The 14,828-nt window shown below is 41.2% G+C and overlaps 1 protein-coding gene across 4 annotated transcripts in view; it reads right to left on the reverse strand.

Moving 5' to 3' along the window:
• The window catches only part of LOC109566912 (ATP-binding cassette sub-family C member 4-like), a 727,713-nt gene that overhangs the window by 678,662 nt on the left and 34,223 nt on the right, over positions 1 to 14,828 (reverse strand). For all 4 annotated transcript variants that reach the window (XM_070799902.1, XM_070799904.1, XM_070799905.1 and 1 more), the window contains exons 9-11: positions 11,133 to 11,234; positions 8,793 to 8,882; positions 8,454 to 8,645 (exon numbers count right to left, since the gene is read on the reverse strand). In XM_070799902.1, coding sequence (XP_070656003.1) covers positions 8,454 to 8,645; positions 8,793 to 8,882; positions 11,133 to 11,234 — 384 coding nt within the window. The remainder of the gene's footprint in view (positions 1 to 8,453; positions 8,646 to 8,792; positions 8,883 to 11,132; positions 11,235 to 14,828) is intronic.

Consider the following 14,828-nt stretch of genomic DNA (forward strand, 5'->3'; position numbering starts at 1 on the left):
AAGGAATTGCTCCTGTGCTTTACAGAAAAAGACAGTAAGTGGGGAAGGGTGAGGGTAGATACAAGTGAGGACATTACTGGAATAATCGAGGTGAGAGATGACAGTGGTCAGGACCAGAGTGAGAGCAGTGGTAATGGAGAGATGGGGTCACACTCCAAGCACATGTTGAAGGCGGAGTCCAAAAGATCTGCTGACAGGATAGGTGTGGGTTGTAAGAGAAGAGGAGACTGTGGTATTTGGGGTGTAAGGAAGGGGAAGAACAGGGTCTCCATTTACTGAGCTGGAGAAGATGGTGGGTACAGGTTTAGGGGACTTCGCTTGTGGACAAGCTGAGATGACCTCTCGGTGGTGTCACATTGCAGCTGGCATGCAAGTGTGAAGGTCTGTGCTAGAGAAACAGGTGTGAGGCTGGCAAAGGCACAGGACTTCTTTTTATCAAGGAATGAGTGTCTCTTAAAAAGACATTTTGCTGATCTCTGCCTCAGCTTCCCACTTTCAGAGAAGGGATAACACCTGACCCAAGTCTTCACAGTGATACTTAAAGTGAGTGACAGACAAGGTCTGTACAAGAAATGGGAGCAGAAAGAGCAAGCTGAGCAGGAAAACCAAAAGGAAAGAAACAGTGTGCTCGAGGGACACCAAGCAGATCAGCTGGACTAAGTAGATACTTGTCTGTGAAAGCAGGAAAACTCAAAGCTAAGAAGGAAATAAAGCTGTAACTTGAGGATCTGGGAATCAATCAAAAGTTATATTTGGATATTATTTAAGAAGTAAATAGACAAAGACAAATCAGCCTATTTTCCCCAGGGCATCATGGAAAAAAAAGAGAATAGATGACAAGTACATTCCCAAAATGACATGATAGAAATCATGCATACCTGTGGCGGATTCATTTTGATATTTGGCAAAACTAATACAATTATATAAAGTTTAAAAATAAAATAAAATTAAAAAAAGAAATCAGGCTTAAGAAGTTGTTCAGTCACTCAGTTGTGTCTGACTCTTTGTGATCCATGGAACGCAGCACTCCAGCCTTCCTTGTCCTTTACCATCTCGTGGAGCGCATTCAAACTCATGTCTACTGAGTCAGGGATGCCATCCAACCATCTCATCCTCTGTCATCCCCTCTCCTCCTGCCTTCAATCTTTTTCAGCATCAGGGTCTTTTCTAATGAGTTGGTTCTTCCCATCACATGGTCAAAGTATTGGAGCTTCAGTCCTTCCAATGAATATTTAGGGTTGATTTCCTTTACAATTGACATGTTTGATCTCTTTGAAGTCCAAGGGACTCTCAAGAGTCTTCTCCAACACCACAGTTCAAATACATCTATTCTTCTGCACTCAGCTTTCTTTATGATACAACTCTCACATCCATACATGACTACTGGAAAAACCATAGCCGTGACTAGACAGAATTTTGTTGGCAAATTAATGCCTCTTCTTTTTAATATGCTGTCTAGGTTTGTCATAGCTTTTCTCCCAAGGAGCAAACATTTTTAATTTCATGACTGCAGTCACCATCTGCAGTGATTTTGGAGCCCAAGAAAATAAAGTCTATCACTGTTTCCATTGTTTCCCCATCTATTGCCATGAAGTGATGGAACTGGATGCCATGATCTTAGTTTTTTGAATGTTGAGTTTTAAGCCAATTTTTTCACTCTACTCTTTCACATTCATCAAGAGGCTCTTTAGTTTCCCTTCGCTTTCTGCTATATGGGTGGTGTCATCTGCATATCTGAGATTATTGATATTTCTCCCAGCAATCTTTATTCTATCTTGTTCTTCATCCAGCCTGGCATTTCACATGGTGTAATCTGCATATAAGTTAAATGAGCAGGATGACAATATACAGCCTTGTACTCCTTTCCCAATTTGGAATCAATCCTCTGTTCCATGTCCAGTTCCAACTGTTGCTTCTTGACCTCCATACAGGTTTCACAGGGGGCCAGTAAGGTGGTCTGATATCCCCATCTCTTTTAGGAATTTTCTACCCTTTTTTGTGATCCATAGAGTGAAAGGCTTTATCATATTAATGAAGCAGAAGTAGATGTTTTTCTGAAATTCTTGTGCTTTTTCTATGATTCAACAGATGTTGGGAATTTGATCCCTTGTTCTCTGCCTTAGAGTTAAGTTACATAGTATTTCATTAGAAGTCTTTGGTTGCCTGCAATTATCAATTGGCACATTCTGTCACAGACAGGGTTTGGTTGGAGTTTTTATCTACTAAACCCCCCATGCCTCAACCTAGGATGCACAGCAGTCCCTTTCTGCAGGTGAAGTCCTCACTTCTCTGTCTCTACTGCAGCAAATTTGGGGGAAAAGCAAGTAGCTCACTGGTGCCACCATGACAACAAGTCCTTTGACCTCCCTAAGTCTCATTTTCCTCTTCTATAGAATGTGCTGCAGAAACCAGAGTCACTGAACTCAAGGATGCTGTGAGAATCTAAAGAATTGTGTGAACACCTCCACAAATGAAAAATGGACATGAGTTGATTATAACTTGGTGTTGGTGACTGATTCCTATTTTCTCACCAAGCCAACAGTGGGACCCTGTTTACAGTGTGAATCATAACATACAAAGCACATGACCACCATGGAAGAAATAAACTCCATCATAACCCTCCCTGACAACCACAAAGACACAGACACACACAGGTTTCCCACTCACTCAAATCTTAATGGAGGTGCATCTGATGAAAATCAGCAAGTACTCTGCTGTGATAATTTATAATTACCTCACATTCTTTCTTTCTTGAGCTCAGAAATTAATACCATCTCTTGCTTTGGGTCTTCATTGAAAAAAATGAGTTATGTTATGTTCTCAGTCTCATGCCCACACATAGAATCACTTGGCCTCTCTTTCACTGTTGAGAGTCCTTGCAAACGGTTCCGCTTAGTTTTTATGCTTTGATTTTATGTTGTTCAAATGGTTTTCTTCTTAAAATAGCACCACATTTTAATACAGCAATCTTAACCACATTCTAGAAAAAGCATTCATGGTCTCTCTTTCCAGGACCTAAGAAATTATCTCTGAGTCTGGTAGTAATACTTTGACTGTGTTGTTGACTCTGAAAATTATATATGAACAAGCCACCAAGGGGAAAAACATTTTGGAGGATTTGAAGTAAAACTAAGTAGAGTTGATTTATCAACCAACTTGTTCTGATTAGATTAAAGGGGAAAAGCCTGAGTTGAGCATATATTACAGTTCCTTCCACTGACAGGAAAGTGTTCTTATTCATATTTGTTACCTCAAAGTTAAGTAAGTAAGTGTTAGTTACTCAGTCATTTTCAATTCTGTGATCCCATGGATTATAGCCTATTAGGCTCCTCTGTCCATGGAATTCTCCAAGGCAAGAATACTGGAGTGGGTTGCCATTTTCTTCTCCAGGGGATCTTTCCAATCCAAGGAGTAAGCCCAGGTCTTCCTGTATTGCAGACAGATTCTGTACTGTCTGAGCGACCAGGGAAGCCCCAAAATTCAACCAATTCTCACTGAACAGCAGACACACAAACTAGAGGCAAACTAGGAAAAGGCAATGCTGGTTTGGTACCATCCATCCAGAAGCACATCAAGGGCCCTTCAGCGATGGTGGAGACTTACAGTAGAAGCACCACGGAGCAGACTGCTGAAATGGTTAATGAGGACCAGATGTGAGGCCCTGGCAGAGCAGGGCTGGGTTCCAGAGTCAAACAGCAGGAGGCCCTGCTTCCTTCACAGCTTTTCTTCCATTTGGAATTGCTCTTTCTCTCACGGTCTATCAATATCCTGACCATTTTCTAGCCTCACCCAAAACACACTCTCCCATGAAACCATCCTGCACTCATCTCTCTTCCTGCTGGGTTCCCAAGGCTCTCATCTCTCATGTCTCATGAAGGACCATCTTATTCTGCTCCATTATTTGTACACATGAACATGGCTTCTCTCAGCTCCTGCAGGGTAAGATCTGTGCCTGAAGCTCTGTGCTGGACCCTGATGCTCATTATCTCTAATCCTCACAGCAAGATGCAGAGTAAGTACTGGCCCCATTTCACAGATGAGGAAACTGAGAGTGAGTGAGGACCACATCACTGGTCAGCTGTTAAACAGAAGAGCTGGAATCTGAACCAGCTCATGTCAGTACAGAGCCTTCTTTTCTTTCACATCATGCCACCCAGATGGTGACTGAAGGTATATGTGAAAAGAAGACAACTCAATAAAGTAACTCAAGACTTGAAGGCCTCTATACCTAGACATATAAGTATCAATAAACTTATTATCTGATGATTGTCAAAGCAATCTGAAAAGAAATGTCCAAGTAAGTGATCTATGTGGAAAAATATTAACCTAGAATTTATCAATTTGGTACCTTTAAATACATGTTCATTAAACATTTTCAAATGCCTTAAAGATAACATGTAACAAATGTTACATACTATACTGGGTAACAGGATATTGTTATTGTTGATTTACATAATGTACTATGTGTAGAGCACCTATAGAAATATCAACTTGAATAATGGAAGCTAAGTACTCTTACATAAGAAGTTAAATACTTCTTTCTTACATGTCACATTTTATAGATATAATTTTCCAGAATCTGGCCGAGCTTATAATTAAGAATTAATTTATTTTAAAACTCATTTACAGAGTACCTGTTAGGTCCCTAGCAATCAGGTGCTTTAAAATGATGACCACATTTCATCCTCAAAAAAACCTCATGAGGTTAATAGTTTTACTATCTCCATTTTACAGATGAATAAACAGGCTTGTAAGGATCAAAAAAACCAAAACCAAACATCTGGTCAATAGAATGATTGGAACTCAATTCCTGAATCTTCTGACTCCTAGACCTTGGAGTTAATGTCATTAGCCTGAATCAACATCACAGTCTGATTACTTCACGTCTCCCTGTTCTGTTACAGAAAAATTTTCTGCTCAATGAATTTAAATAGTTATTTCAATAAGTTCTAGTATAATACATCTAGTTGCTACTAACATATGTTATACAAAAATGTTGCTTTTAGAACAACATTCTAAAAGCATGTTGTTTTTAGAGTGATGAAGATCCTACAGGCAGGCAGCAAAGGAGACACAGGTGTAAAGAACAGACTTTTGGACTCAGGTGAGAAGGTGATGGTGGGATAATTTGAGAGAATAGCATTGAAACATGTGCAGTGCCATAAGTAAAATAGATGACCAGTGCAAGTTTCATGCATGAAGCAGGGCACCCAAAGCCAGTAATCTGGGGCAATCCAGTGGGATAGGGTGGGTAGGGAGGTGGGAGGGGGGTTCAGGCTAGGGGGACACATGTATACCCATGGCCGATTCATGTTGATCTATGGCAAAAATCATCACAATATTATAATTATCCTCCAATTTAAATAAATATATTTTAAAAAAAAATAAATGTATTTTTATGGCTTTTCCTCCAGGATGTGGGGGATGTAGGGGTAAGGAGAAATCTTTGTTATATTTATACGGATGGATAAATGGATAGAGAGGAAAAGGTTAGAATGATACCAATAGTAACCATTAACTGAAACTCTAGTTTGTTTACATTTCACAGGCATTTTCTGTAGTCTTTACAGTAACCCCAACCCTCCCCCATTTAATAAGAATGGAAATTGAGACAAATATCTGGAGTTACTACCCAGGACTGGTTCTCTCCAAAGTGAAAGTGAAAGTCGCTCAGTCTTGTCTGACTCTTTTCGACCCCGTGGACTATAGACCATGGAAATCTCCAGGCCAGAATACTGGAATGGGTAGCTTTTCCCTTCTCCAGGGCATCTTCCCAAACCAGGGCTCGAACCTGGATCTCCCATATTGCAGGTGGATTCTTTACCAGCTGAGCCACAAGGAAGCCCAAGAATACTGGAAAGGGTAGCCTATCCCTTCTCCAGCAGATCTTCCTGACCTAAGAATTGAACTGGGGTCTCCTGCATTGCAGGTGGATTCTTTACAACTGAGCTATGAGGGAAGCCTGGCCAAGCCTTTTCTACCACACATGCTGTCTCTGTGTCTACAGACCAGACTAAACTCCAGGATGCTACTATTTCCTGTGATTGCCTTTATGACCATCCTCTGATACCTGAAATCCAAAAGGAGACAAGCAGAGGCTCTTTTAACTTACTAGGTAGTTCTCAGGTATCATAAAGACCTTGCTGACCTATTATTAACTGGAGTCATACATGACATTTCAGAGCAGCAACAAAACCTCCTGGAAACCCTCTGATCCAACGTTCTCACTTTGCTGCAGAAACGTCAGAGGTCCAGGCAGGTAACAGGACATGTCCAGAGTGACAGCAGGCAAGTGATGAAGCTGGGGCCAGAACTCTCCTCTCCGCTACTTCTCCACTCTGGGCCTCCTTTCCTGCCAAGGATGGGATGGGCATGAGAGGCCCAAACTACATGTCCCAACTATGCACAAGAACAGGAGAGCAGTCCATGTTTATAGAAACGTCACATCACATACAGAAGAATCACTGTGCAGCCCAGTCCTGCAGGTCCCCTTCCCACCAGAGTCTGTGCTGCACACTTGCCCCAGGGAGGGTAAAGCCCCAGAACACTGCCCGTGTTACTGGTCCAGTCATCCCATGAGGCTGTGGCAAAGCATCAGCTTCCTGGGATCTGAACTTGAGCTGCAAATGTAGAGATGAGGTGTCTCATTGCTCCAGGCCTCAGTTATACTAACTATAAAGTGAGGAAGGGAATATCAAAGACGCTCATAAAGAATGAATAATACATAAATCTAAATTATCTGTGTGCATGTGCACGTGTGAAAGACAGAAAAAGGCTTTGCACGTGGACTCTGAATAAATGGGAGCTACTGTTCTCACTGTTCTACATTTGCTGTCCCTTCTTTTCTTACATGGAATCTACACCATTTAATAAAAATCTAGCTCATTCCTGCTAATTTGACATCATTTCTGCAAACGTACAATCACCCATGAACAAGAACACAGAATAAAGAAACAAGCCCATTAAACAAGCAATTCTGTTTGTTCACATCATTGTAAAATGCTACTTACTTGATACAGGGCTTCCTAGCTGGCACTAGTGGTAAACAATCCACTTGGCAATGCTGGAGACATAAGAGACGAGGGTTTGACCCCTAGGTCAGGAAGATCCCCTGCAGGAGGGCATGGCAACCCAACCCAGTATTCTTGCCTGGAGAATCCCACGGATAGATAAGCCTGCCAGGCTACAGTCCATAGGGCCGCAGAGTCGGACACAACTGAAGTGACTTAGCACGCACAGGCTCACCTGATATAACCTATGATGTTCAAGTCATTTTTTGAGGAGAATTACCATTTCCTCACAAAGCAGGTTTGGAGTCTTCAACACCACACCTTTGAAGATCGGTCTCTGCCTTTTCCTCACAGTACAAGAGAACAGTGGGATTCCAGACTGCACTGAACAGAACCCAGGGGTGGGGGTGGTGGGGAGCCCTTTAACACTATTATTCACTGACTTTTTATAACCCAAGAGAGTAACACAGTATTTAACGTTATTTACTTTTTTCCCTTTCTTTTTGCCAAATTGTATTCTCCTATCAGTTTAGTTCTCATCATTTATTCACTAATCTTATTTAAATCCCAACTTACAGTTAAACCTTTCATCTCACCATTTCTGTGACATTTCTGTGAAACCCAATGCCATTTCTGAAAATAATCTCCCTCAGTGAAATGATGCAGTATTAAAAAGAAATGTTTAAGCATTCCAGTTTCCTTAAATGATAAATTACAAGTCAAAAATGAAGTGGAGAGAGATACTCACAGACTGAAAGGGAACAAGGAAGCATCAGCTAAGTACTGGGGCAGACCTTATGCGGGTTCAAATAGTGGTGAAGGAGATTTCTCCAGTGAGATGATCAAAAATACACAAACACACACTAACAGGTTGATGACATTCAGGTGAAATATATTTTTTCAGGTGAAATATAGTGATATTTTTACCCCAAAGGCTTTACTATCTTTTAGAGAAAACTAATGAAGTGTTTACAGATGAACTAATCTGAGGTCTAGGATCTGCTCCACAATACTCTGGGTGAGGTTGGGGCTGGCAGAGGGCAGGGGTAGAGATGCAGCAAGACTAGTCACCAGCTGATTCTGGCTGAAGCTGGGGGTGGTACATGAAGGGTTCATTACACTGTGCTCTCTGTTTTTGTAAATGTTTATAGCTTTCCATTAAAAAAGTTAAAAGCTAATGAAACTTCACAGAATGAAACAATCCCCGCCACCCACCCCGCCCCGGCAAAGGTATTGTGTAAGTGTCATTATCCCATAAACATTAAAAGGACAGCATATGTAAATATGCCTGCATAAAAACCCAGAAGACCAACTGTAAAATTAAGCAACATTCAAAAATCTTCCCATTTTTTTAAAAAGAACTTTTGACAAAACTTTTAGTTTAAAATCAACACTATCATTATTTGAAATTCAAGTAAACGCAACTCAAACGTCATTACTCACCTTTTTTAAAGCACAAGCCTTTATTACTTTTTCATATCGTTCTTTTTCATATTTCTTCCCAAATAAGATGTTACTCTTCACAGTTCCTGGAAACAACCAGGGCTGCTGAGAGACATACGCGATCCTCCCGTGGATGCTGACCTTCCCTTGGCTCGGGGGCAGCTCCCCCAGCAGAGCATGTAACAGTGAGGACTGAAACAGATGGCAACACACACACATGAACAGGCAGCACTCAGGGCGGAACATGCCCTGCAGCACAGCTGACCCCACCCTGGTGCTTGATACAGGATAGAACCTTTGTGGAGTTGCATCAAGCTGACAAAAGGCATCACAACTTACCTTTCCTGCGCCCACAGGTCCAACCACAGCTAACAGTTCACCAGGTCTGACAGTAAAGGAAAGGCCTTGTAGGGTTGGGGTCTCTGATGCCTACAAATTAAAGTTTATAAAAATGTACCCATTTTAATAAAGTAACACAAATTGTTTTACAAAGGGGAAAAGATAACAATAGTCGACATAACTGATATGCAAAATATAACCCACATTTTTCTCTTTCCTGTTTTAAGATATTGTGTTCTGGAGGTCTCTTCATTAAATCTTATCTCTTTGGGGATTTGAGGCAGCTTTAGCTAACGTTAGGAAGGTTCCTTCTTTGACTAGATTCCCATACAAACAGAGGAACGTTCCAACTACCACACAATTGCGCTCATTTCACGTGCTAGCAAAGTAATGTTCAAAATCCTTCAACCTAGGCTTCAGCAGTACATGAACAGAGAACTTCTAGGTGTGTAAGCTGGGTTTAGAAAAGACAGAGGAACCAGAGATCAAATTGCTGATATTTGTTGGATCTCAGAACTCCAGAGAAGTATCTACTTCTGCTTCATTGACTATGCTAAAGCTTTTACCAGTATTGATCACAACAAACTCTGGAAAATTTATAAAGAGATGTGAACACCAGATCATGTTACCTATCACCTGAGAAACCTGTATGCAGGTCAAGAGGAAACAGTTAGGACGAGACATGGAACAACAGACTGGTTCCAAATTGGGAAAGGAGTATGTCAGAGCTATGTATTGTCACCCTGATAATTTAACTTTTATGCAGACAACATGATGCAGAATGCCAGGCCAGATGAAACACAAAATGGAATCTAGAATTCTGACAGAATATCAACAATCTCAAACATGCAGATGATACCAATCTAATGACAGAAAGTGAAGAGGAACTAAAGAGCCTCTTGATGGAAGTGAGAGAGGAGAGTTAAAAAGCTGGCTTAAAACTCAACATTCTAAAATCTAAGATCATGGCATCTGGTTTCATCGCTTCATGGCAAATAGAAAGGAAGGAAGTGGAAACAGTGGCAGATTTTATTTTCTTGTGCTCCAAAATCACTTCAGACAGTGACTGCAGCCATGAAATTAAAAATGCTTGCTCCTTGGAAGAAAAGCTATGACAAACCTAAACTGTGTATTAAAAAGCAGAGACATTACTTTCCCAACAAAAGTCCATATAGTCAAAATTATGGTTTTCCCAGTAGTCATGTATGGATGTGAGAACTGGACCATAAAGAAGGCTGAGTGCAGAAGAATTGATGCTTTTGAACTGTGGTGTTGAAGAAGACTCTTGAGAGTCCCTTGGACTGCAAGAAGATCAAACCAGTCAATCCTAAAGGAAATCAATCTTGAGTATTCATTGGAAGGACTGATGCTGAAGCTGAAGCTCCAATACTTTGGCCACCTGATGCAAAGAGCTGACTCACTGGAAAAGACCTTGATGCTGGGAAAGAATGAAAGTTGGAGGAGAATGGGATGACAAAGGAAAAGATGGTTGGATGGCATCACTGACTAGATGGACATGAGTTTGAACAAGCTCCAGGAGAATGGTGAAGGACAGGGAAGTCTGGCATGTTGCAGTTCTTGGAGTTGCAAAGAGCTGGACACTATCGAGCTACTGAACAACAAGAGCAGAAATACTGGAGTGGATATCCATTCCCACGGACAGAGGCACCTTATGGGCTATAGTCCATGGGGTCACAAAGACTCAGACACAGCTGAAGTGACTAACACTTCACACTCAGCCCAGAATATTAGATCTGGCTTTTCTGGCTCAGCTGGTAAAGAATCTGCCTGCAATGTGGGAGACCTAAGTTCGATCCATGGGTTGGGAAGATCTCCTGTAGAAGGGAAAGGCTACCGACTCCAGTACTCTGCCCTAGAGATAATCATGAACTGTATAGTCGACGGGGTCACAAAGAGTCAGACACAACTGAGCAACTTTCACTTTTCAAGAAAAGATGTATTTACGTTCTATATCTTTTGTTTAAGGTGATCCTATTGTATAGCACAGGGAATTATATTTAATACTCTGTGATAAAACATAATGAAAAATAAACTAAAAATTAAAAGAATTTACATACTTTAAGCTCAACACATGCTAATACATTGAAAGCTTGCTTGAAAATGAGAAAAAGAGCAACATGTCAAATGCCTCAGGCTGATTTTACACTTAATCTCTACTCATTGTAAACCTTATTCCTGATTCCAAGAATTTTTATAACATAGTCTCAGTAAATGAGAAAGTCACATTTTACAGTATGTGTAAAATCTCAAAATTCTCCAGTAAATCTATGTCACAGTTGTCTTTTAGCAGTCACGATTTTGAAATGGAAGGTTTCTTACCTTTTCCCAAAAAGCTGTAAATGCCTGCACATCCACAATTGTTTTACCATCTGATGGCAGCTGAGGGTAGCACTGTGACGTTTCATTAAGTAACAGAAATTTCTACAGAAAAAGGCAAAATATAGATTGTTTATACTGAAAGAAGAAAGCACAAACAAAACAACTGCTTCTCTGAAATTTGCAATAAAAAATTTATACAGCCTACCTATCATTTTATAGCTGTATTTTATCAGGTCTTGGGCTTCCCTGGTGACTCAGAGATTAAAGCGACTGCCTCCAATGTGGGAAACCCGAGTTCAACCCCTGAGTAGGGAAGAGCCCCTGCAGAAGGAAATGGCAACCCACTCCAGTGTTCTTGCCTGGAGAATCCCATGGACAGAGGAGCTTGGTAGGCTACAGTCCACGGGGTCACAAAGAGTCGGACATGACTGAGCATCTTCACTGGTTCACTTGAGAAATAGTAAATAGTATATAGTATGTAATATACTATTATTATAGTATATATACATCTAAGTCAACTCCTCATTGGAAAAGACCCTGATGCTGGCAGGGATTGGGGGCAGGAGAAGAAGGGGACGACAGAAGATGAGATGTCTGGATGGCATCACCGACTCAATGCACATGAGTAAAAATGCTTGTGCAGGAAAAGAAAGACAGGATCCTTACATTTCTCTCAAACACTAGCTGGCAGGAGACTTGATCCTCTCATTCCCTCCTCTTCTCTTCCAGGCTCACAGAGAATCTAACACTGGGCAAAGCTACTTCTGTCCACACCAAACCTGTGTCCAGTAGGAGGCAAGATGAACAGACAGTGGTCTGAGGACTTCTCTGAAGGCTCTCAACCACTGCAGCCTGAGTCCTCTCTCCACACCAACTCTCCCATCATCAGCCACGTAGCAGCTCTCATCTGTTCTCCCAAAGCTCATCTCTTTCCCAATTCTTCTTTCCTCTAGAAACATAATTTCAGAAACTCACTCACCAATTAATCATTTCAAATACTGATACTTTTCTTTTTCTGATTCCTTCCTGAGTTCTCCTCAACACCACCAAACTGACCCCAAACGCACCACTCCTTCCTAATATCTCTACAGCACCTCCAAGAGTGTCCACCACAATTAACACCTCCCAGTGATCGGCCAGCACCTAAGTCCACACTCCCCAGGTGACCTCTACTCAGACACCCTGAGTTCTGACCCCATCCTTCCTTCTGGCCCATCTCAAATACTAACCTTACTGGGAACCATCTCAGCACCTCCCAAGCTGGCACTACCCTCCCTACCTCTGAATCCCCAGAGGAATATTAAGTCACATAGAAGGGAGACACTATGTCATTTATACACTTATACAGTCCCAACTCCAGCTAAGACTGAGTCTTGCATAATCAGACTGTATGGTTGTTCAAATCAGTCCAACCACTGTAGCATGGCTACAGCCTTACATAGTTAAAGCTGACATAGCAACAAGAGAAATGTTATGAGGCAGGCTGGGACCCAGGGCCCTTTATGGGAGCACTTGCACCTGGACAAATATCTCCTTGAGCAACAAAATACAAAGAAATCGTAAGGGACTAAATATAACTGCACACATGGAAAGGCAATTATGAACAGTAAGATACAAAAACACCACAAGCCAACTGCCATTTCTGAGCTGCTGGGATCAAAAGCAGGGAACTGTGTAAGATCTTGGCACATGGCACCTACAAGACGGTGGGCAGACCACATAACTCACCCATCTGGCTCAAACCATCAAACCTCCCCTACCCTCACTGCACTTAAGGAACCAGCCCACCCTTCTCAAAGAGTCAACAGGGCATCAGTTTGTTTTTTTTTTTTAATACAAAATATTGTTTTATTTTTTATTTATTTATTTTTTAAATAAATTTATTTATTTTAATTGGAGGTTAATTACTTTACAATATTGTATTGGTTTCATACTTTGTGATGCAGCATGAGCCTCAAAACACCTTGCTTGAATTTCTCATCTGGAATATATCAATTTCTATTGATGAAAAAGACCAAGGGCCATGGAGAGCAATGTATATGTTATATATCTTGTCTACACAGAATCAGATACAATTTCAGCGTAAGTGTGTAACCAAGACATCAACACTCAATGTGTGTACATTAGAACAGAAATTCCCGCTTTCAAAGAAAAAAAGCACCTGAAGTAATGGCTGGATTTTTCTCCAGGACCCACTCTGATGAAAAGCTGAAATTAAATAGCCATTAGATCCATGAAGTGCAGACCCAGAATAGGTTATGCAGGAAAGTATCCACATCAGAACTGCAGCCAAAAAGACTGACTTCCCAGTGGTGGTAATGGAAAACCTAAAGCTGCTCTGTGAATAAGATAACCTCAGAGAAACATTTTACTGGATGCAGAAGTCATTGAAAAGTTTTAGCGCTTTGCAGTTAAAATCTTTCACATCCTATGGGAGTCATTCAGTGCCAAGACCATGGGTCCCTGCTCATCATTTAGGGAAAAATAGATGTCTTGGGCTTATGAGGTCATAGTAAATCATTCATTTTCATAGAGACAATTTAATCTTCATTTTAAACAGAAATACTTGAGCACCTACTGTGTGCCAGGCCCTTGTCTTCATGATAAAAATTATTTACTCCTAACTATATAGGGACAGTTAGTTTTAAAAAGGAGAAAACAGGCATGGTGGGAATCACACATTTGAAAGGATGAGGGCAGCTAGAGAGAGGCTTAGACACGAAGTAAAAGAAGAACAGGAACAAAAATGCAGAGATCAGAACTCAACAATAAAACATCTTTGGTGGAAAGAATCCAGTTTTAAACACAGAGAACTAAGTGAATCTGAGGCCACACTTCCTGCCCAGGGAACAGGGGCTTTTCAGCAAGTTCCTCCCCTCCCAGACCAGAGAGAAATCCTAGTCACCCCAGGTCTATGCACCATCACTGCCTAGACATTCCAGTCAGCACAGGAGATGCAATTTGTTTGCATCTCCTGCATTTAGACATTTGAATCATCCTGCATCTATCACTGCATGGCAAAGGCCTATGTTGCTGCTATTAATACTACTACTGCTAAATGAGCACGGATCTTCAGTTCAGTTCAGGTACTCAGTTGTGTCCGACTCTTTGTGACCTCATGGACTGCAACATACCAGGTCTCCCTGTCCATCAACAACTCCCAGAGTTTAGCTAAACTCATGTCCATTGAGTCAGTGATGCCATCCAACCATCTTGTCCTCTGTCATTCCTTTCTCCTCCCACCTTCAATCTTTCCCAGCATCAGGGTCTTTTCAAATGAGTCATCTCTTTGAATCAGGTGGCCAAAGTATTGGAGTTTCAGCTTCAACATCAGTCCTTCCAATGAACACCCAGGACTGATCTCCATTAGGATAGACTGGTTGGATCTCCTTGCTGTATAAGGGACTCGTAAGAGTCTTCTCCAACACCACAGTTCAAATGAATCTATTCTTCAGTGTTCAACTTTCTTTATAGTCCAACTCTCACATGCATACATGACTACTGGAATAACCATAGCTTTGACTAGATGGACCTCTGTTGGCAAAGTAATGTCTCTGCTTTCTAACATTTTGCTAGGTTGGTCATAACTTTCCTTTCAAGGAGTAAGCATTTTTTAATTTCATGACTGCAGTCACCATCTGCAGTGATTTTGGAGCTCGCCCCCAGTCAAAAAATAAAGTCTGCTACTGTTTCCAG

Source organism: Bos indicus, chromosome 12 (genome assembly GCF_029378745.1).
Source record: "Bos indicus isolate NIAB-ARS_2022 breed Sahiwal x Tharparkar chromosome 12, NIAB-ARS_B.indTharparkar_mat_pri_1.0, whole genome shotgun sequence".
Taxonomy (NCBI): Eukaryota; Metazoa; Chordata; class Mammalia; order Artiodactyla; family Bovidae; genus Bos; species Bos indicus.